At 44.1% G+C, this 24,048-nt stretch overlaps 1 protein-coding gene across 1 annotated transcript in view; it reads right to left on the bottom strand.

Annotated features, from left to right (window-relative positions):
- The window catches only part of DPT (dermatopontin), a 53,910-nt gene extending 53,369 nt beyond the window's left edge, over positions 1-541 (bottom strand). Inside the window, exon 1 of the mRNA XM_088444922.1 lies at positions 153-541. Coding sequence (XP_088301048.1) covers positions 153-541 — 389 coding nt within the window. The remainder of the gene's footprint in view (positions 1-152) is intronic.
- Between the last annotated feature and the right edge of the window lie 23,507 nt (positions 542-24,048).

The raw sequence follows: 24,048 nt of genomic DNA, 5'->3' as shown, positions 1-24,048 counted from the left end.
CCATTTAGTAAATATACCCCCAAGTGTTTTATTAGTTGCCATGGTTTACCTAAATGCAATGTTAGTAAATTAGCTCTAATGACAGATTCCTGTGTGCATTAAGCATTTGAAAGCACAAACCAATGGAGAACTGCTGTATGATAATCTCTTACCATTCCATTCCAGCTCTGTTAATATCTTCCCACCAACATTCTGTAGGTTCCCCAAGCTCATAAGGTGTTTGCATACATCCATAGTTCCATCGTCTATCTGATCCTTCTTTTTTGCTAAATGTGCTTCTTATTGCGACTACCACCTGTCCATGGGGGCATTGGAAATTATATCCTTGCCTAAAAAGATTAACCCATTGATCATCATTTTCATAGTCTTGATGTGAGTAGTAGTAATCATGTTGTGCCCATGTTGCAGCCACCAACTGCAGCAGTACACCAAGCACTAGCAGCATCGTGCTGTCTCTCCTCCTGGCGCAGACTATGGGATCTGTTGTCTGATCTTGCTCTTTTTTATCCAATGGAACATTTGGTTTCCAGATGTTCAGCATCTCGAGCCAAGTCCAATGTGTCATAGTTTAGCAACAGAAAAAAAAAGACATTAAATATTGTTAGAAGATAGAATTTTAAGGTGGAAATATGTATTTAAAGACATTAAAAATAATTACTTGTTTAAAATAAAACTGTTGATAAGAAAAAAAGATTAAAGTTAGAACTTTTGAATACTTAGCAAAATACTATTATGTTTTAGGACCAATGTGGATGGGGATCACATACCATGTATACCATAGGGGTTAACTTTTCAAATTAATTGAGTGCTCAAGTTAATACAATCAGTACCTCATTAAACTTTATCAGTCATCTCCCAATTAATATAATTTTTATATTTTTATAATGTTTTTATTTTTTTTCAATAAAACCCCCTTTTTTAATTAAATGTATATATTTTAAGAAATAAAATAGGCCAGTGGTCCCCAAACTCGGTCCTCAAGACACCCCAACAGTCCAGGTTTTCAGGATATCCATTCTTTAGCACAAGTGACTTAATTAGTACCTCAGTCAATTTGATTATACAATCTATGCACAAGCATGGATAGTCTTGAAAATGAGGACTAAGTTTGGGAACCCCTGAATCATACGCACATCTATAGATCACAAGAAATAAACTTTTCACTCGCTGCTGTGAGTCTGTGGCCTGCCAAGAAATAAACTGTTACACGTTTCACCTCCGTACAGATCCAAGGACATAGGCTGTTGTATGAGTCGGGTAATAATTTGCAAGCTCGAGGAAAAATACCCACTACTAACACAGGGGGATAGTTCCTGGTAGCAGCAGAAGCAAAGTAGGGAGTCACACAAGGCTCAGGCTGCTATCTGCCAATGTAGGACACAGTATAAATGTATCCTTCAGCTGTTTCCTTTTCTCTTATGTCCTACATTTCACATTATTGCTCTCTTTTCATTCCCAGCAATACCATCTCTGTTATTTCCTTTCCTATATTTTCTCCCTATTCCCTTTCAACAAATATTATTTTCTTATGGAAGATGAAAGGAAAGACATCTACTTCTGATTATTCACCCTACCCTTAGATGACAGTTGAGAGTGCTACACTGCTCCTTTCTTATGTTGTGGCTTCAATTTGCTATTTGCAGCTGTGAGGCCAGATAGAGCAACTGTACAGCTATGGCCAAAAGTTTTGAGAATGACACAAGTATTGGTTTTCACAAAGTTTGCTGCTTCAGTGTTTTTATACCTTTTTGTCAGATGTCACTATGGTATACTGAAGTATAATTACAAGCATTTCGTAAGTGTCGAAGGCTTTCATTGACAATTACATTAAGTTTATGCAAAGAGTCAATATTTGCAGTGTTGACCCCTCTTTTTCAAGACCTCTGCAATTTTGGGGTCGCTTTTGGGGTCGCTTTATTGGCTTGCAGCAGAATGAAGGTGATACTATACTGAAAATCCAGACACACTGCAGACTGTTTGGCTGGATTATATGTTTGCTTCATAGTAAACTAGACTGGAGGAGCTGTCCATATAGTTCCAGATAAATCACTCCCATTATACACTAACAATCTGGGATTATTTGGAATGTGGAGTTCCTATCAGCTTGCAACAATTTGTTCCACCTTATCTTGAGTTAAGTCTGTTTGAATAAACTTGAACCTATATTTTTGCATTTGTACATCCCAAATAAAGTCTGTTTTCTATGGATCTATAAGATAGAGTATTCCCTGACTGTGCAGTCTAAAGTGTAAGAATTTCTTATGAATTTGTACATTTTCTAATTATTAATGTAGTAAATATACCTATATAGCCTAGAAAAATAGCCTTGTATAAAACAGAACTGATATAAATATCTACTGTATATTTTTTATTTATACAGTAATAGTTTTTTTATAGTATTTATTGATGTACATTTTTTGTGCATACAGTAGAGGTGGAAGCACACACTGAATGTTCAGTTCCGTTCATGTGCTGGTCCCCTGCACACACTTAGTAGGGCTGAATATTTTAATATTTCGTGTTGAGTTTTTTGTTTCAGAGAAGTTACATGTGTCCTTTTTTATGAATACAAATAAAAGTAATATATTATATTTAAATCGGTGCCAGTGCACTGACAGATAGACTTCTTCCCTTTCTTTTTTGTGTTAAGAAGACTAATATATGGCACAGGTGGGTGTACCAACAACTAACACAACATGGTCAGACAAATCAATGCTTTTCAGCGAGGGAACTAAATAATTGTCAGGCTGGATATGACTAATGGGGGGCATCCACTAGACGATTTTATCCCTGTCCAACCTCTTAACGATTTTCCCTTGAAGTTTCCCTTGAAATATGATCTTCCACTCTGAACAATTTGCAAAAGATTTGCAAACGATTTGCAAAAGATCTAACAATAAACTATGTTGCTTTAATCTGTGATTGAGAGCTTTCAGCTATAGTGGGCAGATAGTGGTTCATCGTTTGATCGTTCAGCGTGAACGATGTGTAAACGATGTGTAAATGATGTGTAAACGATTTGTAAGCAATCAAGTGAAATTGACCTGCATGTTCAGTCGATGGAGGAGACGATCAAACGACCAGCGGATCGTACATCGTTAGAAACAATTACTGCACGATTTGCAAACGACGTTCAAGCGATGTTTCACCGATTATCGAATGATTTTATCATTATCGTTCAACTTTATCGTCTAGTGGATACCCCCCTTTAATGGAGCATACACACGGTCAGATTTGTCAGATTTGTCAGATGAACGATTGAACGATTTGAACGATTGACTGCATTAAAATGAATGGAATCGTCCAAGTCTGACTGCAAACACATCAGATGTCAGATATCGTTATCTGACAAGCGGGAACGCGCATCGTTGATCGTCCATCGTTCAGGTATGTCAGATATGTCAAATTTTCCTTCAGATATGAATGACTGAACGATTTTTAAATCGTTATCGTTCATATCTGAAGGAAAAATCTGACCGTGTGTATGCACCATAAGGCAGAGAGTGTTTCTCAGCATAAAATAGGGGGAGATGTATCAAAATTTTCAGAGCGATAAAGGGGAGAAGTTAAATGGGAGAAGTTGACCAGAGCAAACAATCAGCTTCAGATAAATGGTTGGTTGCAACTTTATTTCTCTAGAGGGTTTGATACATCTTTCCAGAGCCGCAACTAGACTTTTTGGTGCCCTATGACACAGAGAGCATTGGTGCACCCCCCCCCCATTTTTTGAATAGGGACATAAGATAGTGCACCTGAAAAAGGGCCATGGCTTCATGGAGAAGGGCCAGGGAAGAGATGGGGATACTCCTGGAGCAGCCAGGAGATGCTGGGGATAAAAGAAGAGGAAGCTACAAGTAAGAATCATAATAAGTCACCCATTTGTTTTATTATTCCCTTTTGTTAATTTAACTTAATCCTAAACTTAGGAATAAACACACTGACACATGTATGGAATTAAAAGAGGTCACAGCCAGAATTTATTGATCAAATTGAAATTTTAGAATAGGTGGCAAGAAGAAAGCAGTGCTCCAAGGCCACAGCCCGATGGATACCAAAACTAAATAATAGGGGCGGATCCCCGCCCTGCGCAGACTGACCTGGGGCAGTACCATCCTCCCCTAATTGGCACAGCATTGGCCCCTCCCTTGGAACAAAGACCATGTCCCCCCTTTAGGCGGTGACAAACTGGCCGCTCTCAAAGGAAAGATGCTACCACAGGCACTCCTGCGCTAATAATAGGCCGCCCGTGAGCACTGCTTCCCGCCAGGCTGCACCTCTACCTGTTGGGAGAAATCACAGACAAAAGCACGATCCAACAAAAATAAGGATGATAGAAACCAGCTTAAACGGGTGGGTGGGTGGGGTTAAATAAACTGGAAAGAGGAAGATGGCTCCCTTCCCCAGACTATTTATATGGGACCTCTAAACCCTCCCAGAAATCCTACCATAGGCTCATACTCCTCAAATGACCAATAACTAACCGCACCCCCCTCCAGCTTTTAACACTTAACTTACCTAACAAAATTACATATCAAACAGGGTGCTTATCTATCCTCAAACTTATTCAAGTATTCGGATGCATTAAGTCACCCATTTGTTTTATTATTCCCTTTTGTTAATTTAACTTAATCCTAAATTTAGGAATAAACACACTGACACATGTATGGAATTAAAAGAGGTCACAGCCAGAATTTATTGATCAAATTGAAATTTTAGAATAGGTGGCAAGAAGAAAGCAGTGCTCCAAGGCCACAGCCCGATGGATACCAATACTAAATAATAGGGGCGGATCCCCGCCCTGCGCAGACTGACCTGGGGCAGTACCATCCTCCCCTAATTGGCACAGCATTGGCCCTTCCCTTGGAACAAAGACCATGTCCCCCCTTTAGGCGGTGACAAACTGGCCGCTCTCAAAGGAAAGATGCTACCACAGGCACTCCTGCGCTAATAATAGGCCGCCCGTGAGCACTGCTTCCCGCCAAAGCCCGGTTCGCAGAACCAGGCCCGCCACCAAACTGTGACCTTCCTGAAAATAAAGGGAAACTGCAAAGGTCCCTGATCAACCACACTAGCCCCGCGCCCAGGAGTTTAGCCCCATTGGGTCTATGAAAGCTCTCCGCCCTGTAACGTAAAAAACTTGGGTATTGCATGACGCGTCCGCCAACGCTAAATGACAAGTGTGCAATGACCATATCCGCTCAATACCCATGCATGCGCCCAAATCATTGCCTCCCAAGTGGGGCCCCAAACGTCTCGTCTGCTGCCCATAGGGCATCTAGCAGGCGCTTCCAATGCATTTCTCGTAATCCTAACAATTGCAACTTACCCACTCACAACAAAAAATTGGACCTGCAAATCCAAGGGGTGCTGGCTAGCCCAGTAAAAAATAGGAATTTACCCACACCCGACAATTAGCATTCCCGGACAAACCTGTCCGAGAGTTCACGTAGACATAAATTGGCATTTATACAGACAGATATTGGAATTTGATACAGACAGAAATTGGTATTTAATAATAACAACAACAATTTAACCCCAAGGAAAGGGAAACAAAATAGTTGGGTGACCCATCTGAAGATGAAAAACAGCAAAACCTCTTTGAGGGCAAAAGCTGAAAATCCTTTCAGAATCCCTAGCGGCAGTAGGCATAAGGCCCCTAGGTTTCCCAACAAACTCGCAAGGAGCGCAACTACCTAGTGCAACTTATCCTCCTTTAAATACGACCTCACCACCCTAACTGTTTTTAATAAGTCGACTGAAACACCTGTCCACGCTGCGCAAGCTGCTGCCCCTAACTAAATTAATGAGTCCTGCAAAGCTCCGTAGCTATACCTAAAGCAATAAGATAATTCTGAAACACCCTCATAAACTGCCACCTGGACAAAGGGGGTTAGATTAGCAAGGATAAACCAGTGCCCGCCACCTGGAGGGCGAACATTATTAAAGCACCCTGCCTGAGCAACTGGACAAATTCACGAGATATGCAAGCGCCTGAATAGAAATGCAACGCCCCCTGGCCAGCTAATTTGTCTTAAACCTATGTAATTAGCATAAGATCAATACCTGCTTAATAACCACCTTATTAAACCTTAAACCTGCTAGCGCATAAAGCTTATTAGCAGCAACTAGCTTGCCCATGCTTAGTATAATGTAATTGGCCAGATCCGCCCACGGCGTGCCTGGAAAAATTTAGAGATACTTGATAATGCTGAAGACAAACCGCCTTGGAATGACCCCTTTCGTGGCATGCCCCAGACAAACTCTGCTATATAATCATCAATCGACCTACCTCACCCGCTCTTGGAAGCTAAGACCCTGCCCATCGTAAAAAACCGCCGTGTAGGTCTTTAATGTACTAGGCGTCAATGACTTCAGTGTGAGGTCCTTGATGCCAGCCCAATGAAATGCCGGGCATGGAAAGGGAAGGTTAAATCATTTAAACAGGAGGCACGATAAAATGAACCTGTCCCACTGAAAAAGATTTTAGGCGTCCGCCATACCGTTTGCAGCGCCTGAAACCTGCCATGCCCTAAATTCAATATTCCTTACCCACTTAGCAGTGTAAAATACATCAACAACCATAAGGCCGGATCTAAGTCCGTCCCTGATTAGCACCGACCTACACCACGCTTAAGTTATCCAAAAGGGAATTCGCCTATTGCAAATCTTGCTCTCCTACAGCTACCTACCATTGGGAACACTCTCTAAAAGAAGGATGTTCTTGTTTAGGCCCTGAAACCCATAAGTAACCGGCCCGGGCTCCATGCACCACACCCTTACAAAATGCACCAAAACTTAAGGAACCGGACACATCTGTAAACAGTTGAAGTTCGAATTGGCTACAGATCCCGGAGGCCATATCTTTACGCCATTGAATTCGCACATAAACAACCAACCAAAAACGCAGAACCTCACTCAGCTCCAAAGAGATGCAGAATGAGGTTATGAGGCTTCCTAACCCCCGCTGAGGTTCCTCCTAGCCATCTGCTGAAAAAAAAAAAAAACAACTCCTAGGTATGACTCTAAACGCGAAACCGAGGGGACCCAATAGCGATTGCAACTACATTAACTAAACCTTCTTTACCGAAATGAACGCTTCTAGCAACTCCCCCGAAATGCCACGCCCTCTCCATAGACAAGTGGCATAACCCTATCGAGGTATCGGGTTCTACATCCAAGTAATATATGCGCATAAGTAGACCTTACTAACGACGAACAAGGCCGGCAAGCAAAAAAGTAACTAAACCCTCAAAAAGTACACGAAATGAAACAGCCCATCGACAGACATCAGTCTACGTAATAGAGCTCTACTACTTTAATTCCCACACATCTAAAGGACTCGGGGTGAATGGGCAACAGCCGTAAAGCGGATTCTATATCTGCCTTAGCTAGTAGAGCCCTCCCCCCGAAACCTTGTACTATCTCCAGGGCGTTTTTTTTTTTTTTTTTATAAACAGATTGGCAAACGACACGACAATCTGATGGGCATCATGCGTGGGAGCCCAACCCTTCTATCTGGGCAAGAGAGATGCTGTATCAACCCAAATCTACTCGGTTCCCTCTACGGTGCCGCCTTAAAGGCGGTGCACCTAAACTTTCAGAAAAGGGGGGGGATGCAAAAAGGTGGCCGCACATGCGCCCTAACCTGGCTTCCGCCTCCACCGTACACCTAACGACTTCCAGATGGACATGCGCTGATTTCAGAATCTTCCTAGAAAACCCAGATATCGCCCATGTCAAAGGTAAACACCAACCCACGCCAAAACCTTGCCCCCCCAAAAAAAGGCTGCTTCCTCCCCAAGGGGATAACGACCCAACCAACTCCTCAAAACCCCCAAATTACTCAGAAACGGCGCTTCATTGAACACCTCCGCGATGCTCGTTGCCCTATTCTCCTCAACCTGTTCCTGCGCCGCAGACCCCCTGCACATCTTGGCTGGGTGACCACTCCCGCAGAGCATGCAGATATGCCAATATCCACAGCCTGCCCCTCATGATGCTGCGTGTTATTACACGCGCAGCACGGCACGCAACTGATGCCCGCAGATCCAGGGCGGATCAGAAAAGGCTGCTTCAGACCAGCCGAGGAATCTGCAGGCGCGTTAGGCAGTTGATTGACTGCAAGCCAAACCTCGACGTCCTTGAAACCGAATTAAAATACTGCCACCCCCTCCTGCTGTGTCCTAAATGCGTCGTATTGCCGCCAAGCAGTACCTTTAGCTGATTAGTTTAAGCCGTGTACCATGTGCATGTATTTTAGCACATTCATAATACTCCCCAGGCCTGGATTTAAGGGGCGTGCCGCAAAAACATATACACGCGCCACCGAATTCTGGTAAGAACGACATGTCGCCTCCGCAACTACCCCAGCTGACTAAGTCCGATCCAAAGACCTACTTGCGTAATCCGCAACCGCAAACATATGCACAAATTTACTCTTCTTGATCTGCTCCCTAAATTTAGAACTTAAACCCTTAAGGATAGCCATATTCGCGCAGTGAACCTAATCTCCCGATGCATCCGGCACCTTAGTTGCCGACACTGTGTTAGACCTCTTATGGCTCCCCCGCTTTGCCTTAATTTTTATTTATTTATTTATTATTATTATTTATTTATTTTATTTTTTTGCGCAAAGTAACGCTTGAGATTGCGCGGCCTATCAGATGAACTCGAAGAATCGCTAGAATCAGTGGAAGATAAATGTGCGCTGCGAAATGTAGAAAAACCATGCTCACCAGAAATTGCCGCCGAAGGACCAGACATTTCCTCCTGAGCGTTCGCCAACTGTCCCTCGCTGCATGGTGCGCCCACCACGATTTGACTCGCTGATACCACTGCATCATCCATCTGCTGGACCTCGATAACGCGACTGGAAAGATCAGAAACTCCTACCTGGGGGCTTGAAACAGTAACTGGTGAATTGGACCGCACAGCAACTGTGCCTGCGGAATGGGGGACAGGGGGGGCAATGGGTGGCAGTGGGGGGCGTGGGCAGATTGCGGGGAAGGCAGGGGGGACAGAAGGGGGGGTTGCAGCATATGTGTAGTTTGGGAATATGCAGGTGCGGGGGCATGAGGCAGGGAAAAGGGGTGAAAAAACCTGATAGGAAGGTGCAAAAACCTTGTAAAAGGGGGTTAGGGTCTGGAGTTGCAGCAGGGGGTACACGGTACACGATGGTACACGGAAGGGGCAGGATGGTAAGGGGCAGTATATTTCAAGGGCATTCTGCGTGTAGTGTGGTGGTGTATAAATATGGGGACCTGTCCTACTGCTGAGCCAGAAACGGGGCGAAGGGGTATAACTCCCGCCCCTGGGTGCCGGCAAACAACAGGGGAAAGATTGCTGGGTGGGGCACCTGGGGCCTTGGAAAACCCTGTTACTAAAGAACAGCGGGGAGTGCTGGGGGGGGCCCTGCTCCTGGAGCAGAGGGGGCAGATGAAGGGGGGAACAGGACCAAGCAGGGCTCCCTGCGTAGGCCGAAAATATATAAAATGGCTGCCGTGACCCTGTGGCCGGGGCCAACCGCCGGCGCAGGGAGCGGGCTGGCCGTGATCTGCGGTGCTGGGACGGGGGGCTGTGGTCACCTGAGCTACTCGCGGCGCCGCCAGAGAGCCAGACGGCCATGATCTGGGCCATGTGCGGGAGCGCAGACAGGCGCGTGGTCGCGGCCTATAGCAGGGCGCGCCCCGCTAAAAGGAAGCCACTGTGGTGAGAGGCGGCGGGGGGGAGGGCGTTGGCTGAACGGCGGGGCCTGGGAGTAACTGAGGGGGGTACTGGAAGGGGACGAGGGGGCCGCAGGGCGAGAGGCCTGGGAGCTTCCATAAGGCGGCGGGCGGGGGGTGGGGGGCGGCTGAACGGCTGGGCATGGCTGAGAAGATACTGGCAGGGGACAGGGGATGGATGAACACAAAAGCAGGGGAGGGAGGAGGAAAATGTGGAACAGAGTCTAAAAGGAAGCAAAATAGATAAACAATAAAAGAAATACTGACAGGAGCTAGAGAGGGTGTAAGAAAAGGGTAGATAAATGAGGTGTAAAATGCAGATGGGCAAGGGAAAGACAGGCAGATTAAATATAATATATAAATGACACTTAGCCAGCCTGGTTGAATAAACTGGAAAGAGGAAGATGGCTCCCTTCCCCAGACTATTTATATGGGACCTCTAAGCCCTCCCAGAAATCCTACCATAGGCTCATACTCCTCAAATGACCAATAACTAACCGCACCCCCCTCCAGCTTTTAACCCTTAACTTACCTAACAAAATTACATATCAAACAGGGTGCTTATCTATCCTCAAACTTATTCAAGTATTCGGATGCATTAAACAGTAAAATTGACAGGCCCAAACAGCACCCCCTGCCCTGTGGTGCCCTGTGCCATGGCACTGGTCGCACTACCCTAGTTATGCCCCTGCATCTTTCCTACAGAAAATTTAAATGTTAGTTACCTTAGATATTTTTCAATAGCAACCAGAATCGTGGATATTGATTTATTACCTTAATGTGCAATGAGAAATTAATATATCCCTGATAATTTCGATTCTGTTCGTAGGAGGACTTTTATTACAATTGGACACATCTGCACTTTGAGTTTTATATTTTCATTTCTACTACTTAGCAAGAAAATAAAAATATCAAATAAGCAATAAATATGTTACATATGTTAGAGATGTGAGCAGACTCCCGTGTTTTGGTTTTGGTTCTTAATCATCATTGAGTTTTGATTTTGGCAAAACCACCCTCAAGTGTTTTGGTTTGGTTTTTATTGATAAAAAACAGTTAATATCATGTAACTTAGACCTGTATTTGTTCCTATGGTATTATAACACCAATAACAAGTTCCGAACTTGGGGAAAAGACCCGAGCCATCACTCAGTTTGACGCGGAACCCTAAGGTTCAGGTGTGGTCCGATTTCAGCAAAACTGAACCACTCATCTCTACTATATGATTGTAAACCCCAGTGACCACCTTAAAGCACAATGTGTTTATAGTAGGGATGTGCAGGCTCGGATAGGTTCGAGTTTGCACGTGGAGTTCGGATTTTTCCCTCCAAAAAAACGGAACTCAGAACGAGGCAAAACGTCATCTTACATGGACGAACATCATCATTCCTGGTCTTTTGTCCAGGAATGATGATGTTCGTCCATGTAAGATGACGTTTTGCCTCGTTCTGAGTTCCGTTTTTTTGGAGGGAAAAATCCGAACTCCACGTGCAAACTCGAACCTATCCGAGCCTGCACATCCCTAGTTTATAGATACTTGGTAGCTGAAAGTACTTTTAAAACAAGTTAGTGCTGTTTACTGTAGTTGGGTTACTTTGAAACCACACAATGGGCCTGATGATGAGTCAGTGGTATAATTTACAATTAGAGAAAGTGACAGCTAAAGTGTTGTATTATTTAACATTTGCAGAGTCAAGCACATATATGGCTCGCATATGCGCTATGTTTATGCCAAGCTCAAAAAGGTGTAAATGCAACAAACAGTAAGCAGAGCGGGATTTAGTCAGGTTAGTGGCGGCCGGCATCCCTGTTGCCGAAATTCCAACATTGAAAGCCCGACATGGGACTAAAGATAGGCGTCAAAATCCAGGCGCCTATCATTAGCCCCATGACGAAATTCTGGTGCCCGGCATACCGAACAGAGGTAAGTTGGGTGTCTTAGGTTGCAGCTGCAGTGGGCAGGGTTGGGTGTAGGAACCCCCGGGGGACTTAGGGTTAGGCACCACTCTGGGAGGGTTAGGGTTAGGCCATGGAAAGGGGGGTCAGGGTTAGGCACCACTAGAGAGAGGTTAGAGTTAGGCACCCCCCCGGGAGGGTTAAGCTTAGGCTGCGGGAAGGGGGGGTTAGGTTTTGGCATCAACGGGGGGAGGTTAGGGTTGGGCACTAGGGGGGAAGGTTAGGGTTAGGCACCACTAAGGGAGGGTTAGGGTAGAGAGAGTGAAAGGTTAGGGTGCTTACCAGCCCCAGTCGGGATTTTGATCTGTCGGTCTTCCACTGTCAATATTTGATCCAGCGGCTATTCAGCTGCCGGGATTACATAATGATTCCAGCAGAGCAGCACACACAGCTGGAAAGTGCCAATGGCAAAATATGAGCCACATATCCAGAAGGCAAATTTATAACTCTGTAAAATCTGTAAGGCACTGAGACAGTTCCCTGGAGGAAGACGGCCAGCCATGCATGACAACACAAGATAACCTTTGGCAGAGGTTAACCATGATTGTCACATCACGGAACTACTTCATGCACCTGGAGGAAAAAACATCAAACTCCATGACATCCCGGTCATCATCAGGGACACCTGAGTCCTGGAGGTGAGCACATGATAAGGCTCAGCGACATGGAGGTCCTTTTCACTTTTGTACACCACATCTAGTCTGTCTCAACCAGCAATGGATCCTATAGATGAAGTTATGAAACGTTTGACAAGAAAAGACTAGAACCAACAGTTCCTTTTCAATCTGAGCAGAACACAACTCAGTCTCAGTAACTCAGGACCTCATTCAGAGCCGGTCGCACAGAGCGTGCGGTCGGTCTGAATGAGGGGATGACCTCTTGAATTTTCAAGACGTCCTCCTTTGCAGTGGTAAGGCTGTGGGTTAACACCCACAGCCTTACGACCGCCTAAGGTGATGGTCACGATGGTCAAGACCATCGCGACCATCGGGTCTTACGACGAGACCCTAGGGTAGGGCCTCCCTTGTCGTAAGCCCCGGAGAGCTTCTGGCTCTGTCTGAGCCGGAAGCTCTCCACTGACATCACTAGTGATGTCAGTGGGGCCGCCCCCAAACGGTAGGCGTTCCCATGGGAACGCCCCCATTTGGGCTGCCACCCCCCCGGCCTGCCTTCCAAATGGGGCGAGCTGTCAATCAACATTGACAGCTCACCCCCTTTGGATCGAGACCCGCTACGACCGGCGCTGTCGGTCGTAGCGGGTCTCACGCATGCGCACGACGGCGCCGGCGCCGTAGTGCGCATGCTCTGTGGGGGGCCATCGACCCGGTCCGAGCGCATCGGCGCTAACAACCGGGTCTGAATGACCCCCTCAGTCTGTAAGCAAAACCGATGGATTTGTTACGCTGCCAGCAAACAGCACCAAAACCACGCTGAGGCATTGGCAAAGAACACGCAGATCAAAATATTGGAGCATCGAGCTGAAAGTGAGCATAGTCTTGAGGCGAGAAATAGTAGCAGCATGGCAGTCCAACCAACACCTTTCAACATTGATGTGTAAAAGTTGGTGGAGTGGGGCTGTGACTTCACTGTAGTGTGGCAGGCATTTTGTAAGGTAGTTGGTCATAGCAAAACGTGCTGCAGACTCAACTAATCTGTGGTGGTAGGCATGTGTTGGATAGCTTGTGTCTAGCTTAACTCCCTCTGAAGTTGGGAGATGACCAACATACAGGATCTCAATTACTCTGAAATTACACTTGTCAGGGTTTAACTGCATGTTGATTTCACAGATTCTTTGGAGGACCTTGCAGAGAAGCATGCAATGTTCTTGCATAGTGTGACCCCAAATGAGGATGTCAGTGATCTAACAAGGTTATCCTCCCATAAACTCCATGCAACATTGGAATACTTTACTGCCAGTACATATGCTGTAGGGAATTCAGGTGTCATGAATGTGGTGAGCATGCATGATTCCTTGTCCAATGAGATCTGCCAGAATCAACATTTGGCATCCAGAGTGGTAAATATGTTTGCATTTGGCATATCAGCTAATACTTGCTCCACAGTTCCGAGGGGGTGATGTGATCTCATCAGAGCTTTGTTCAGGTGCACAGGGTCAATGCAAATGTATACTGAACCATCTTTTTTTTTTTTATTGCAGCAACCATAACCAACATTCACGGGGTGACTTCTACTACTGGAGCAATGATGCCCAATGCTGTGATGTGATTTAGCTCCGCTATCACTTTGTCCTTCATGGCCGAAGGCACACATCTGGGAGCACATACTATGGAAGATAAGTCTCATCTAAATGCATGTGATAGGTGACTGGGAGCTTCTCAATGGTATTACAATTGAACAGATCAGTAAAGTCTTTTAGCTCTGGACCATCCTGTTGAATGACATGTACATCAGCACCTAAAGTTATTAACCCCAGTTTTCTGCTGTCTGGCAAACCTAGTAGTAGTAATTGACATTACTATCTACTTTATGAAATTGCAGCAGAAATTTATGGATTCCATGGTCTTGATTACCTGCCCACCATAAGCAATTAGATTGCCAGTGCAAGAGCAGTCAATAAGTGTTTTGGTCCCTGTGTGCTGGAGGAGTTCACGTGACATGACGCTGTCTGAGTTGTTTTCTGGTGGAGCATCTACTGTGTGAAATGTGATGGGCTGCTGGAACGTGCAGTGTAAGGTTGTCTGTCATTAGCTTTAGGTTTGGACCTGCACCAATGTGTGAAATTATTGTGTTCGCCGCAAGCATTGAATGTTGCTGCATGTGTTTCTGGAGGTCACATACATCACCCTATCTTTTAAACTCTATTGCACTTTTATGGGACTGCTCATGCTTAGAGATATGCGCCGACCCTGTATTTTGGTTTTGGTTTTGGATCTGTAACTCTTCTGGTTTTGGATCTGGATCTGGATCTGGTTTTGGATCTTTTTTCTTGGTGTTTTTTTTTTTTTTTTTTGGTTTTGGGTCTGTATTTTTCCCAAAAAATGATATAAACAGCTAAAACCACATAATTTGGGCCTGTTTTTGTTCCTACAGTATTATTAACTGTAATAACAATCATTTTCAGGCATTTCCATGTATTTTTAACCTCCTCACAGCTCACAATATTGATTTCACTATTTTTCACCAATATAGGCCAATGGCTGCAGCGAGCTGGCTGGCTAAAGTAAGCAACAGAGCAGTGGCACAAACTCACGGCAGTTTAAAAAAATATAGGACATATATGAAACATTGCCACACAGTAGTGGCAGACAGGATGGCAGTTTAATAAACTATAATAATGTAATGAAAAGAGGTGCAAGATGGAATTGTCCCTCCCACCCACTCTTACAGTCAGGTCCATAAATATTGGGACATTGACAGAATTTTCAGATTCTGGCCTCTATTCACCACCACAATGGTTTTGAAGTGAAACAAACAAGATGTGCTTTAACTGCAGACTTTCAGATTTAATTTGAGGGTAATTGCATCCAAATCGGGTGAACGGTGTAGGAATTACAACAGTTTCAATATGTGCCTCCCACTTTTTAAGGGGCCAAAAGTAATGGAACTATCAACTCAAAAGCTATTTCTTGGACAGGTGTGGGCTATTCCCTCGTTATTTCATTATCAATTAAGCAGGTAAAAGGTCTGGAGTTGATTCTAGGTGTGACATTTGCATTTGGAATCAGTTGCTGTCAACTCTCAATATGAGATCCAAAGAGCTGTCACTATCAGTGAAGCAAGCCATCATTAGGCTGAAAAATCAAAACAAACCAGAGAGATAGCAAAAACATTAGGTGTGGCCAAATCAACTGTTTGGAACATTCTTAAAAAGAAAGACCGCACCGGAGAGCTCAGCAACACCAAAAGATCCGGAAGACCACGGAAAACAACTGTGGTGGATGACAAAATAATTATTTCCCTGGTGAAGAAAAACCCCTTCACAACAGTTGGCCAAATCAAGAACACTCTCCAGGAGGTAGATGTATATGTGTCAAAGTCAACAATCAAGAGAAGACTTCACAAGAGTGAATATAGAGGGTTCACCACAAGATGTAAACCATTGGTAAGCCTCAAAAACAAGAAGACCAGATTAGAGTTTGCCAAACAACATCTAAAAAAGCCATTACAGTTCTAGAACAACATCCTATTGACAGATGAGACAAAGATCAACTTGTACCAGAGTGATGGGAAGAGAAGAGAAGGAAAGGAACTGCTCATGATCCAAAACATACAACCTCATCAGTGAAGCATGGTGGTGGTAGTGTCATGGCGTGGTCATGTATGGCTGCCAATGGAACTGGTTCCCTTGTATTTATTGATGATGTGACTACTGACAAAAGCAGCAGAATGAATTCTGAAGTGTTTCGGGCAATATTATATGCTCATATTCAGTCAAATGCTTCAGAACTCATTGGACAGCGCTTCACAGTGCAGATGGACAATGACCCGAAGCATACTGCAAAAGCAACCAAAGAGTTTTTTAAGGCTAAAAAGTGGAATGTTATGCAATGGCCAAGTCAATCCCCTGACCTGAATCCGATTGAGCATGCATTTCAGTTGATGAAGACAAAACTGAAGGGAAAATGCCCAAAGAACAAGCAGGAACTGAAGACATTTGCAGTAGAGGCCTGGGAGAGCATCACCAGGGATGAAACCCAGCATCTGGTGATGTCTATGCGTTCCAGACTTCAGGCTGTAATTGCCTGCAAAGGATTTGCAACAAAGTATTAAAAAGTGAAAGTTAGATTTAGGATTGTTTAGTTTGTCCCATCACTTTTGGCCCCTTAAAAAGTGGGAGGCACATATAGAAACCGTTGTAATTCCTACACCGTTCACCTGATTTGGATGTAATTGCCCTCAAATTAAATCTGAAAGTCTGCAGTTAAATCACATCTTGTTTGTTTCATTTCAAAGCCATTGTGGCACTGTAGCGACTAGGACTGACACTTTCGTGGCTGAACTCCTTGGTTTGTATGGGCCCTGACAAAACATTTTTTGGAAGGACTACCTTCAATTATTAAGGAAGAGGTTGATGATGAGAGTGTTGGTGGTGGAGATTGCATGTGCTGGTCCAAACTGCTGGTAGCTGATACTGGACTGCTTGTTATTAATTTACAAATTATTATAATTTTGTTAAACAAATTGCATGAACTCGCTGCAAATGACATAACAGGGAGAAGGTGCCTAGATGGTTAATGTCCCTTCCTCTGCTAACTTTGGCTTTACAAATGGAACAGATGCCTTCACAACTGTTGTCAGAATTTAGATTAAAATAATTCCACACCCAAGACGTGGCTTTTCTGGCTTTCTTTTTATCATGAGCAAGAACTGCTGCAACTGGTGGCTGATGTACGCAAACAACATCCTCATCATCAACATCTTCATTAGCATCAGATAGGACACAAATTTCCCCCTCATCCTCCTTTTGCACTTTCTCCACACTATCATCCTCATTTTCTATTATTTCACCATCTAATACTAGCACAGCCGTCATGGCGTCAGTGATCCGCTGTGAAACTGGGTGACAGCTGTTATATTTACTTCCTCTATCAAAGTACTGTTTAATAGTCAATTGTTTTTTTTAAATTACTACTAGTAGTAGTCTTCTTGGTCCACCCCTAGCAGCAACAAGCAAAGCACTCAAGGATCCTTCTGAGGAATCATGGATAGGAGATGAGTCAGTCATGCTAATGAAATTGAATGCAGGACTACTTCCGATTATGAATGAGGATTTTGATGATGATGCAGGCGCTTGGATCCAGATAGAAGGGAGCAGATAGGTTACACTGCACTGATTGTTGTTTGTTTTTTTTGTCGCCAAAGTTTCAGAATTTGAAATACCCTTTCCAATTTGATGAATGCGCTGCAAGAGATGTAACAGGGACGAGGTTTCTAGATGGTTAAGGTCCTTACCTCTGCTCACTGTTACATGGCAATGGTTACAAATCATTTGGCAAAGGTCATCTGGATTTGGGTGGAAATAATTCCACACATGAGAAGTGGATTTTTTGGTCCTTTGCCCAGGCATAGCAACAATGGGATTTTTCCCACCATAGGCAACAACTGTTGCCTGATTTACAGTTTTTAGACAAACATCCTCGGCATCAACATCCTCATCTTCATCAACATCCTTGTTGTTATCGCCAGCTACATAAATATCCTCCTTATCCTCCTCGTGCAATTCCACAGAAGCATCCTCGATTCTATGTCAGCATGTTGACTTGTGCTGCTCATCCCCACATTTGCAGAGGGCACACAAATGGTGGAAGTAGGATCTTCTTCAAGTACAGTATTAGAAAGGTCAGGCTCACACATGGCAACCACGGACACACTTGGACTCTCCTCGGGGATCTGTGACTTTTCGGAGACAAATTAAATTTTTTTGTACCTCTCCTACAAGCCAAAGGTATTAAATCATCACAACTAGAACCACCAGTCATAAATAAAGGCCACTTCGTGTAGTGAATGGCATATTGCCAATTATTTGTTTCTCTAAAGCTGACTTAGCTTTAGATTTTTATTTCTTTAACAGGGTAAAAGTTGATTTTCTTATATGGCCTGACTTAAGCCCTGGTACATCGGCCTTCATAGATGACGTTGACTGCCTTACATCGTCATCATGACTGCTGCTTGCAGCTACAAGACTGGTATGTGGATCCTGCTCTCCTGTCATGTGACTGTCCTCCATACTCACTGCGCTCTTACAGCAGTGTCACCAAGCAATTATAACACGCTCACACACAAAAAAATGTTTTCATTTCCACACTGGTGGCGTGGCTAACACGCACACACAAAAAATTGTTTTTATTTTTACACTGGTGGTGTGGTAGGCTAACACGCACACACAAAAAAACTATTTTTATTTCCACACTGGTGGTGTGGCTAACACGCACACACGCACACACAAACAATTATTTTTATTTTCACACTGGTGGTGTGGCTAACACGCACACACAAACATTTAGTTTTATTTTCACACTGGTGGTGTGGCTATCACGCACACATAAACAATTAGTTTTAATATCACACTGGTGGTGTGGCTAACACGCACACACAAAAAATTGTTTTTATTTTTTTTACACTGGGGGTGAAGAAGAGCACCCCCTGGACAACACAGCAGAACAGCCAGCCAGCCCCTGGCTGACAACAGAAAGCCAGCCCCTATGGACAACAGCCAGCCAGCCCCTATATGGATTAATATGGACAACAGTCAGCCAGCCCCTATGGACAACAGTCAGCTAGCCCCTATGGACAGGACAACAGCTAGCCCCTATGGACTACAGCCAGCCAGCCCCTATGGACAGGACAACAGCCAGCCCCTATATGGTATGGATTGGATAACAGCCAGCCCCTAAGGACAACAGCCAGCCTCACAATTATTATGCACAACAGCAGAGCAGCACAGCTCCCAGCACAACCTCACAAGTCACAATTATGCAACAGCAGTGCAGCACAGCTCCCAGCTCCCTCCCTCTTCACTCTCCACAGCTGGAATGAAAAATGGCGGCGATTGCAGGACCTTTATACAATCCAAAAGCCGTGAGAATCCGACAGCGGAATGATGATGTTTTGCCTCGTTTTGCGTTCCGAGTCAGGCGGGAAAACCCGAGCCGACTCGGATCTGCCTCGTATATGCTAAGTTCGGGGGGGAAGAGCTTCAGTTCTCAGGGAACCGAACTCGCATATCTCTATGCAGAATACATGTGTGTGTGTATAGCCGTGTCTAGTGTTAATTCCTTCTCGCTTAATAAATCTGCATGAGTTACATCATTAGAAGTTTTACACACAATCCTGTCCCTGATGAGCTCACTTGCTTGTGCACCATAATCACATTTCTTTGCTAGTAGTTTCAATCTGGCAGCATATGACTGGATACTCTCAGAGAGGCTCTGCACAGTGTTAAGAGCATGTCTGTACAGTATAACATTTTTCACTGGTAAGCATATTTCATCACATTTTTTATTAATGATTCTGGATCCTCTTGATCTTCCACCTCTGAATAGACAAATGTGTCTGCCTTTGCAACAGCCTAAACCCCAGTTAGGTTGAGAAAAGTATATTCATGTATCTTTTTTGACTTGTCTCAGTCCTGCGCAGCCTGAGTCCTGTACAGCAGTATATGCGCCATTCCTTCTTGAGCCATGTGTCCGCGATGGCATAAAACCAGTGTATCTATGCATCAAAGATCTTGTGCCATTACAGCCATATTTCTGACACCTTGTAAAGTGGTCTGTGTGCAAATCACCACCGGACTCTGCAGAGATGCAGAAGTGTGTTTTTGCTCACTGCAATCATGCTGAACAAGGATGTGGATTGAAAGATCTACAGTGAAAAGGTAGACAATGTCTAGATAGACACCAGATGTTAGACAGTCAATAGGTCGACAGGGACAAAAGGTCGACACACTAAAGGTCGTCATGTAAGAAGGTCGACAGGTACAAATGGTCGACAATGTCAAAAAGTCCACATGTAAATGGTCGACACAAAAATGGTCGACATGTGTTTTTTTTCTCTAACCCTAATCGTCACCCTAACTCTAACCCTAGCGCTCCTCTTGGTGCCTAACCCTCCCTCCGGGTACCTAACCCTATTCGTCGGGGTAGGTGCCTGACCCTAACCGTCCCTTCTAGTGCCAAACCCCAACCCTCTCTCCTGGTGCCTAACCCTAACCGTCGGGGTAAGTACCTAACTCTAACCCTAAAAAACCAGAAAAATCATGTCGACCATTTTTGTGTCGCCCATTTTCATGTCGAGCTTTTGACACTGTCGACCATTTGTACCTGTCGAGCTTGTTACATGTCAACATTTAGCGTGTTGACCTTTTGTCCCTATCGACCTATTGACTGTCTAACATCTGGTGTCTATCTAGACATTGTCTACCTATTTACTGTAGATCTTTAGACCGGATCCCGCTGAACAATTACTGAGGCAATTCCTGTATAACAAGTGTATGGTAATGATGCATCTTCCGCCATCCACATATACCATATATCTACAGTAAAAACATAGGCTTAACAAAATCCTCATGAGACTTCTTGTGTCCCCTCCTCCGATGGACTGGCCTCTGTCCTCCAGTGGTCTATCTTCTGATGGGCTTAACACCTCCTCCACTAGCCCCTCCTCCACTGCCCTGTTGGCCTGTTTGCATTTAAAACACACTAATTAAATAGTGACTGCCTTTAATATTATTATCATTGGGCCTATTTTAGAGTTGTGCGTTATTACATTCTCAGCTGTGATTTCTCAGGCAGCCTATGTGCAAAAATATGCAAATATATGCCAACAGACTCCCCGCCTAAACTAGCATGCAATGGACTGAGCAAATGCTGCTACACCCACTTTCCTTATCTGCTTTGTGAGCAGATCCCCCGGGGGTTGAGAACACACCTTCATCGACTAAACATTGGCCGCACATCGACTCCTCGAGTAAGTACTGTGCTGCACAGATTCAGGTACATCTCTCTCTCTAAACACGGCTTCTGAGACCATGGTTCTATGATTTGGAACATAGCGCTTGGAACTCCTAACATGCTCACGGAACAGCCTCATTTTGCATTCACTTTCGGCCACCTCCTGAACTCCACCCAGGAATGCACATGGATCACAATGGTCTTCTCAGGACGTTGCAATTAAGGATACTTTGCGAATGCCGTCTCAAACTTCAATCATATGTGTGTTGCAAGACTTTGCTTAGCGTTGCACGCATGCGCAGTTGCAGACATCAGCATTGTGTACAACTCTGAATCAGGCCCATTGTTAGTATTATAAAACATATATATGTCTCAATCAAGCTATGGGCTGCTTACATATACATATTACATGGTGGGTGTGATTTTATGTGATTGCAAAGTTCCTACTATCATTAAACCTGTTGTCACTTGCACAAGAGAAGGCCATAGTAAATTTAACACAACCATATTCCTCAGACTGACTGCACTGTTTCATAGATTTTTGGCAGTTTACAGATGTCTAAGTAATAATTTGGCATCACTAAAACATAGCAGCTGCTTGAGTTTGGAGTTTGGAGTATGACCTCTGCTGTAAAAGCAAATGTTCTTCTAAATCCTACTTTCCAGACTCCTTTAATACTGGCAACTATGATAAAAAAATCTAAAATGTGTAAAATCTATAGAGATTTATTTACATACCGTATATGTACTGACGCTTGCAGAGGAGCTTAGTCGGGAGGTCTGACTTCCTCCACCAAGGATCGTTCCATCAACATTTCAACTGCACAATGGAATGACGTGATTTTAGGCAAACAACTAAATTAAAATGAAAAACTATAAATAAAAATTTCCCCGTCTGAGAAGCAGACTCAGCCATGTGCTCATGAAGAAGTATCTGCCAAAGTGTCTGCCAAAACGTCAGTTCCAATGTCATTGACGTGTTGGTGCAGCTCATGGTGTCCATAGCTACACAATAAAATCGGACAAAACATGGCTGCAAAGCAAATATGTTGGTGGGAGTAGATCGCTGAACAGGTGAATGCAGTGCCACACAGCAACACAGATATATGTACATCCCTGGTTCAACAAGGGTTGGGCAAGTGAGGCACTTTCCCTAGGCACCAGAGCAGGGGGAAGGGGGGTGATGCGACAAGAGCATGGCTTGGTATGCCGGCCTTTGCGCGCAGGGGGGGAGGGTAATGAGCGCTGCAGCACAATACCCACTCTCCTCACGCAGGTCCCTGGTCTAAAACATGTGGAGGTGATTTATCAAAGCTTGGAGAGAGATACTATAAAGTGATTATCAAGGCTTGGAGAGGGATAAAGTTCCAACCAATTAGTTCTTAACTGTCATTTTACAGGCTGTGTTTGGAAAATAACAGTTATGAGCTATTTGTTGGTACTTTATCTCTCTCCACTTTATCTCTCCAAGGTTTGATAAATCTCCCCCAAAGTACAAATCAATAAGCTTGTAGCTGTCACTTTTAAAATACAGCCTGTAAAATAACAGAAGCTGATTGGTTAGTTCTTTACCTCTGCCCACTTTGTGCCTAACCCTAACCTCCCCCCGCTTGTGCCTAACATTTCATTATGATACTAAAATACTAAAACAGAGTAGCCTCACAATCCTTTTTAGATAGGGAGCACAAGACGCTCTGCTACAGAGTCATGACACAGCATGGCGCGACAAGTAAGGCAATTTAAAGCGCAAGGCAGTAAGATGTATGTGGACACCTCTGTAGTTGTGGTACAGGCAAGTAGTGCAAAAGCCCAATGTTAATTGCATAATCATTTGTTTTTAGAAAGAAAGGGGAGGATGGATTGCTTGTTTTCACTGTATATTATGACATTACTTGTATAAGGATGGACCTGAAATGATACTTACTCTGTACTGTTTTCAATCAGCTTACATCCCACCAGGGTATGTACCAAGGGTCTAATTGAGAATAGACGGTCTAGGGGTATATCACAGGGAAGATTGATTAATGCTTATAAAAGCTAAATGTGGCAAGTCCAATGGTGTTTTTCAACAACACCATCTCACTGATTGTTTATCTTCATTTTATGATAAGTTTACATCAGGAACGTAGGCAAAACTCCGTGGGTTCTATAGCAACATTTTAAATGCGTCAATGCTTTCAGAAAGACACCTCTCTCTGTAGCTGCTGTCCATTTCATGACCCATAGTGTTATGCCCCATAATAGTGTTGTAGTTAATTTTATGCCCCATAATAGTGCCGTAGTTCATCTTATGCACCATAGTAGTGCCCTAATTCACATTATGCTACACACTGACCCCAGTATTATTCACACTGTAGTGCCCCAGTTCATATATATAGGCAACTATATGACCTGCGTGCAAGTGAATAAGACCCTAAGCCTCTGGGCCCAGAAGCAATGGCATCCCCTGCGCCAACAATTGTTATGTCCATGGTTTACATATATTTTGAAAATTTTTAAATTAATGTCAAATTACACAAAGTATATTTAATTACAGTATGTTTCTATTTGAGGAAGTGGGCAGTGACTCATGTACCTTTGTACTCCGTATCAATAAAATATTGTGTAATTCAAGAGGATGTTATACAACTAAGGGCCTTAGTTGGACTATTTAGGATTATCTAGGCTGGGACACTCTGGTTTTCTAATTTGCCTGCATCCAAGAGATAGATCACTTTCTGTTTTCATGTAACCACAGAGTGTTCTGGATACCCTGCTATCTCTAATGCCCTTCTTACACCAAAGTCCTGGGTCTGACTCGGGATTTGGATCATGTTTCCAACCTGGATCAGACCCGGGACAAACCCCTTTTACACCACGGCACCGACCCGGCCCTGGGTCTGCAGTGATCCGGCTCTTCCGGCATTGCAGTGGATACTTGGTGATGATGTAATCTTCAAGCGTCGCTGAAGCCGGCCACA

This window comes from Taudactylus pleione, unplaced genomic scaffold (genome assembly GCF_031769625.1).
Source record: "Taudactylus pleione unplaced genomic scaffold, aTauple2 ptg000374l, whole genome shotgun sequence".
NCBI lineage: Eukaryota > Metazoa > Chordata > Amphibia > Anura > Myobatrachidae > Taudactylus > Taudactylus pleione.
Note: the sequence above shows the minus strand (reverse complement) of the source record. Positions and strands in the feature narration are given on the sequence as shown.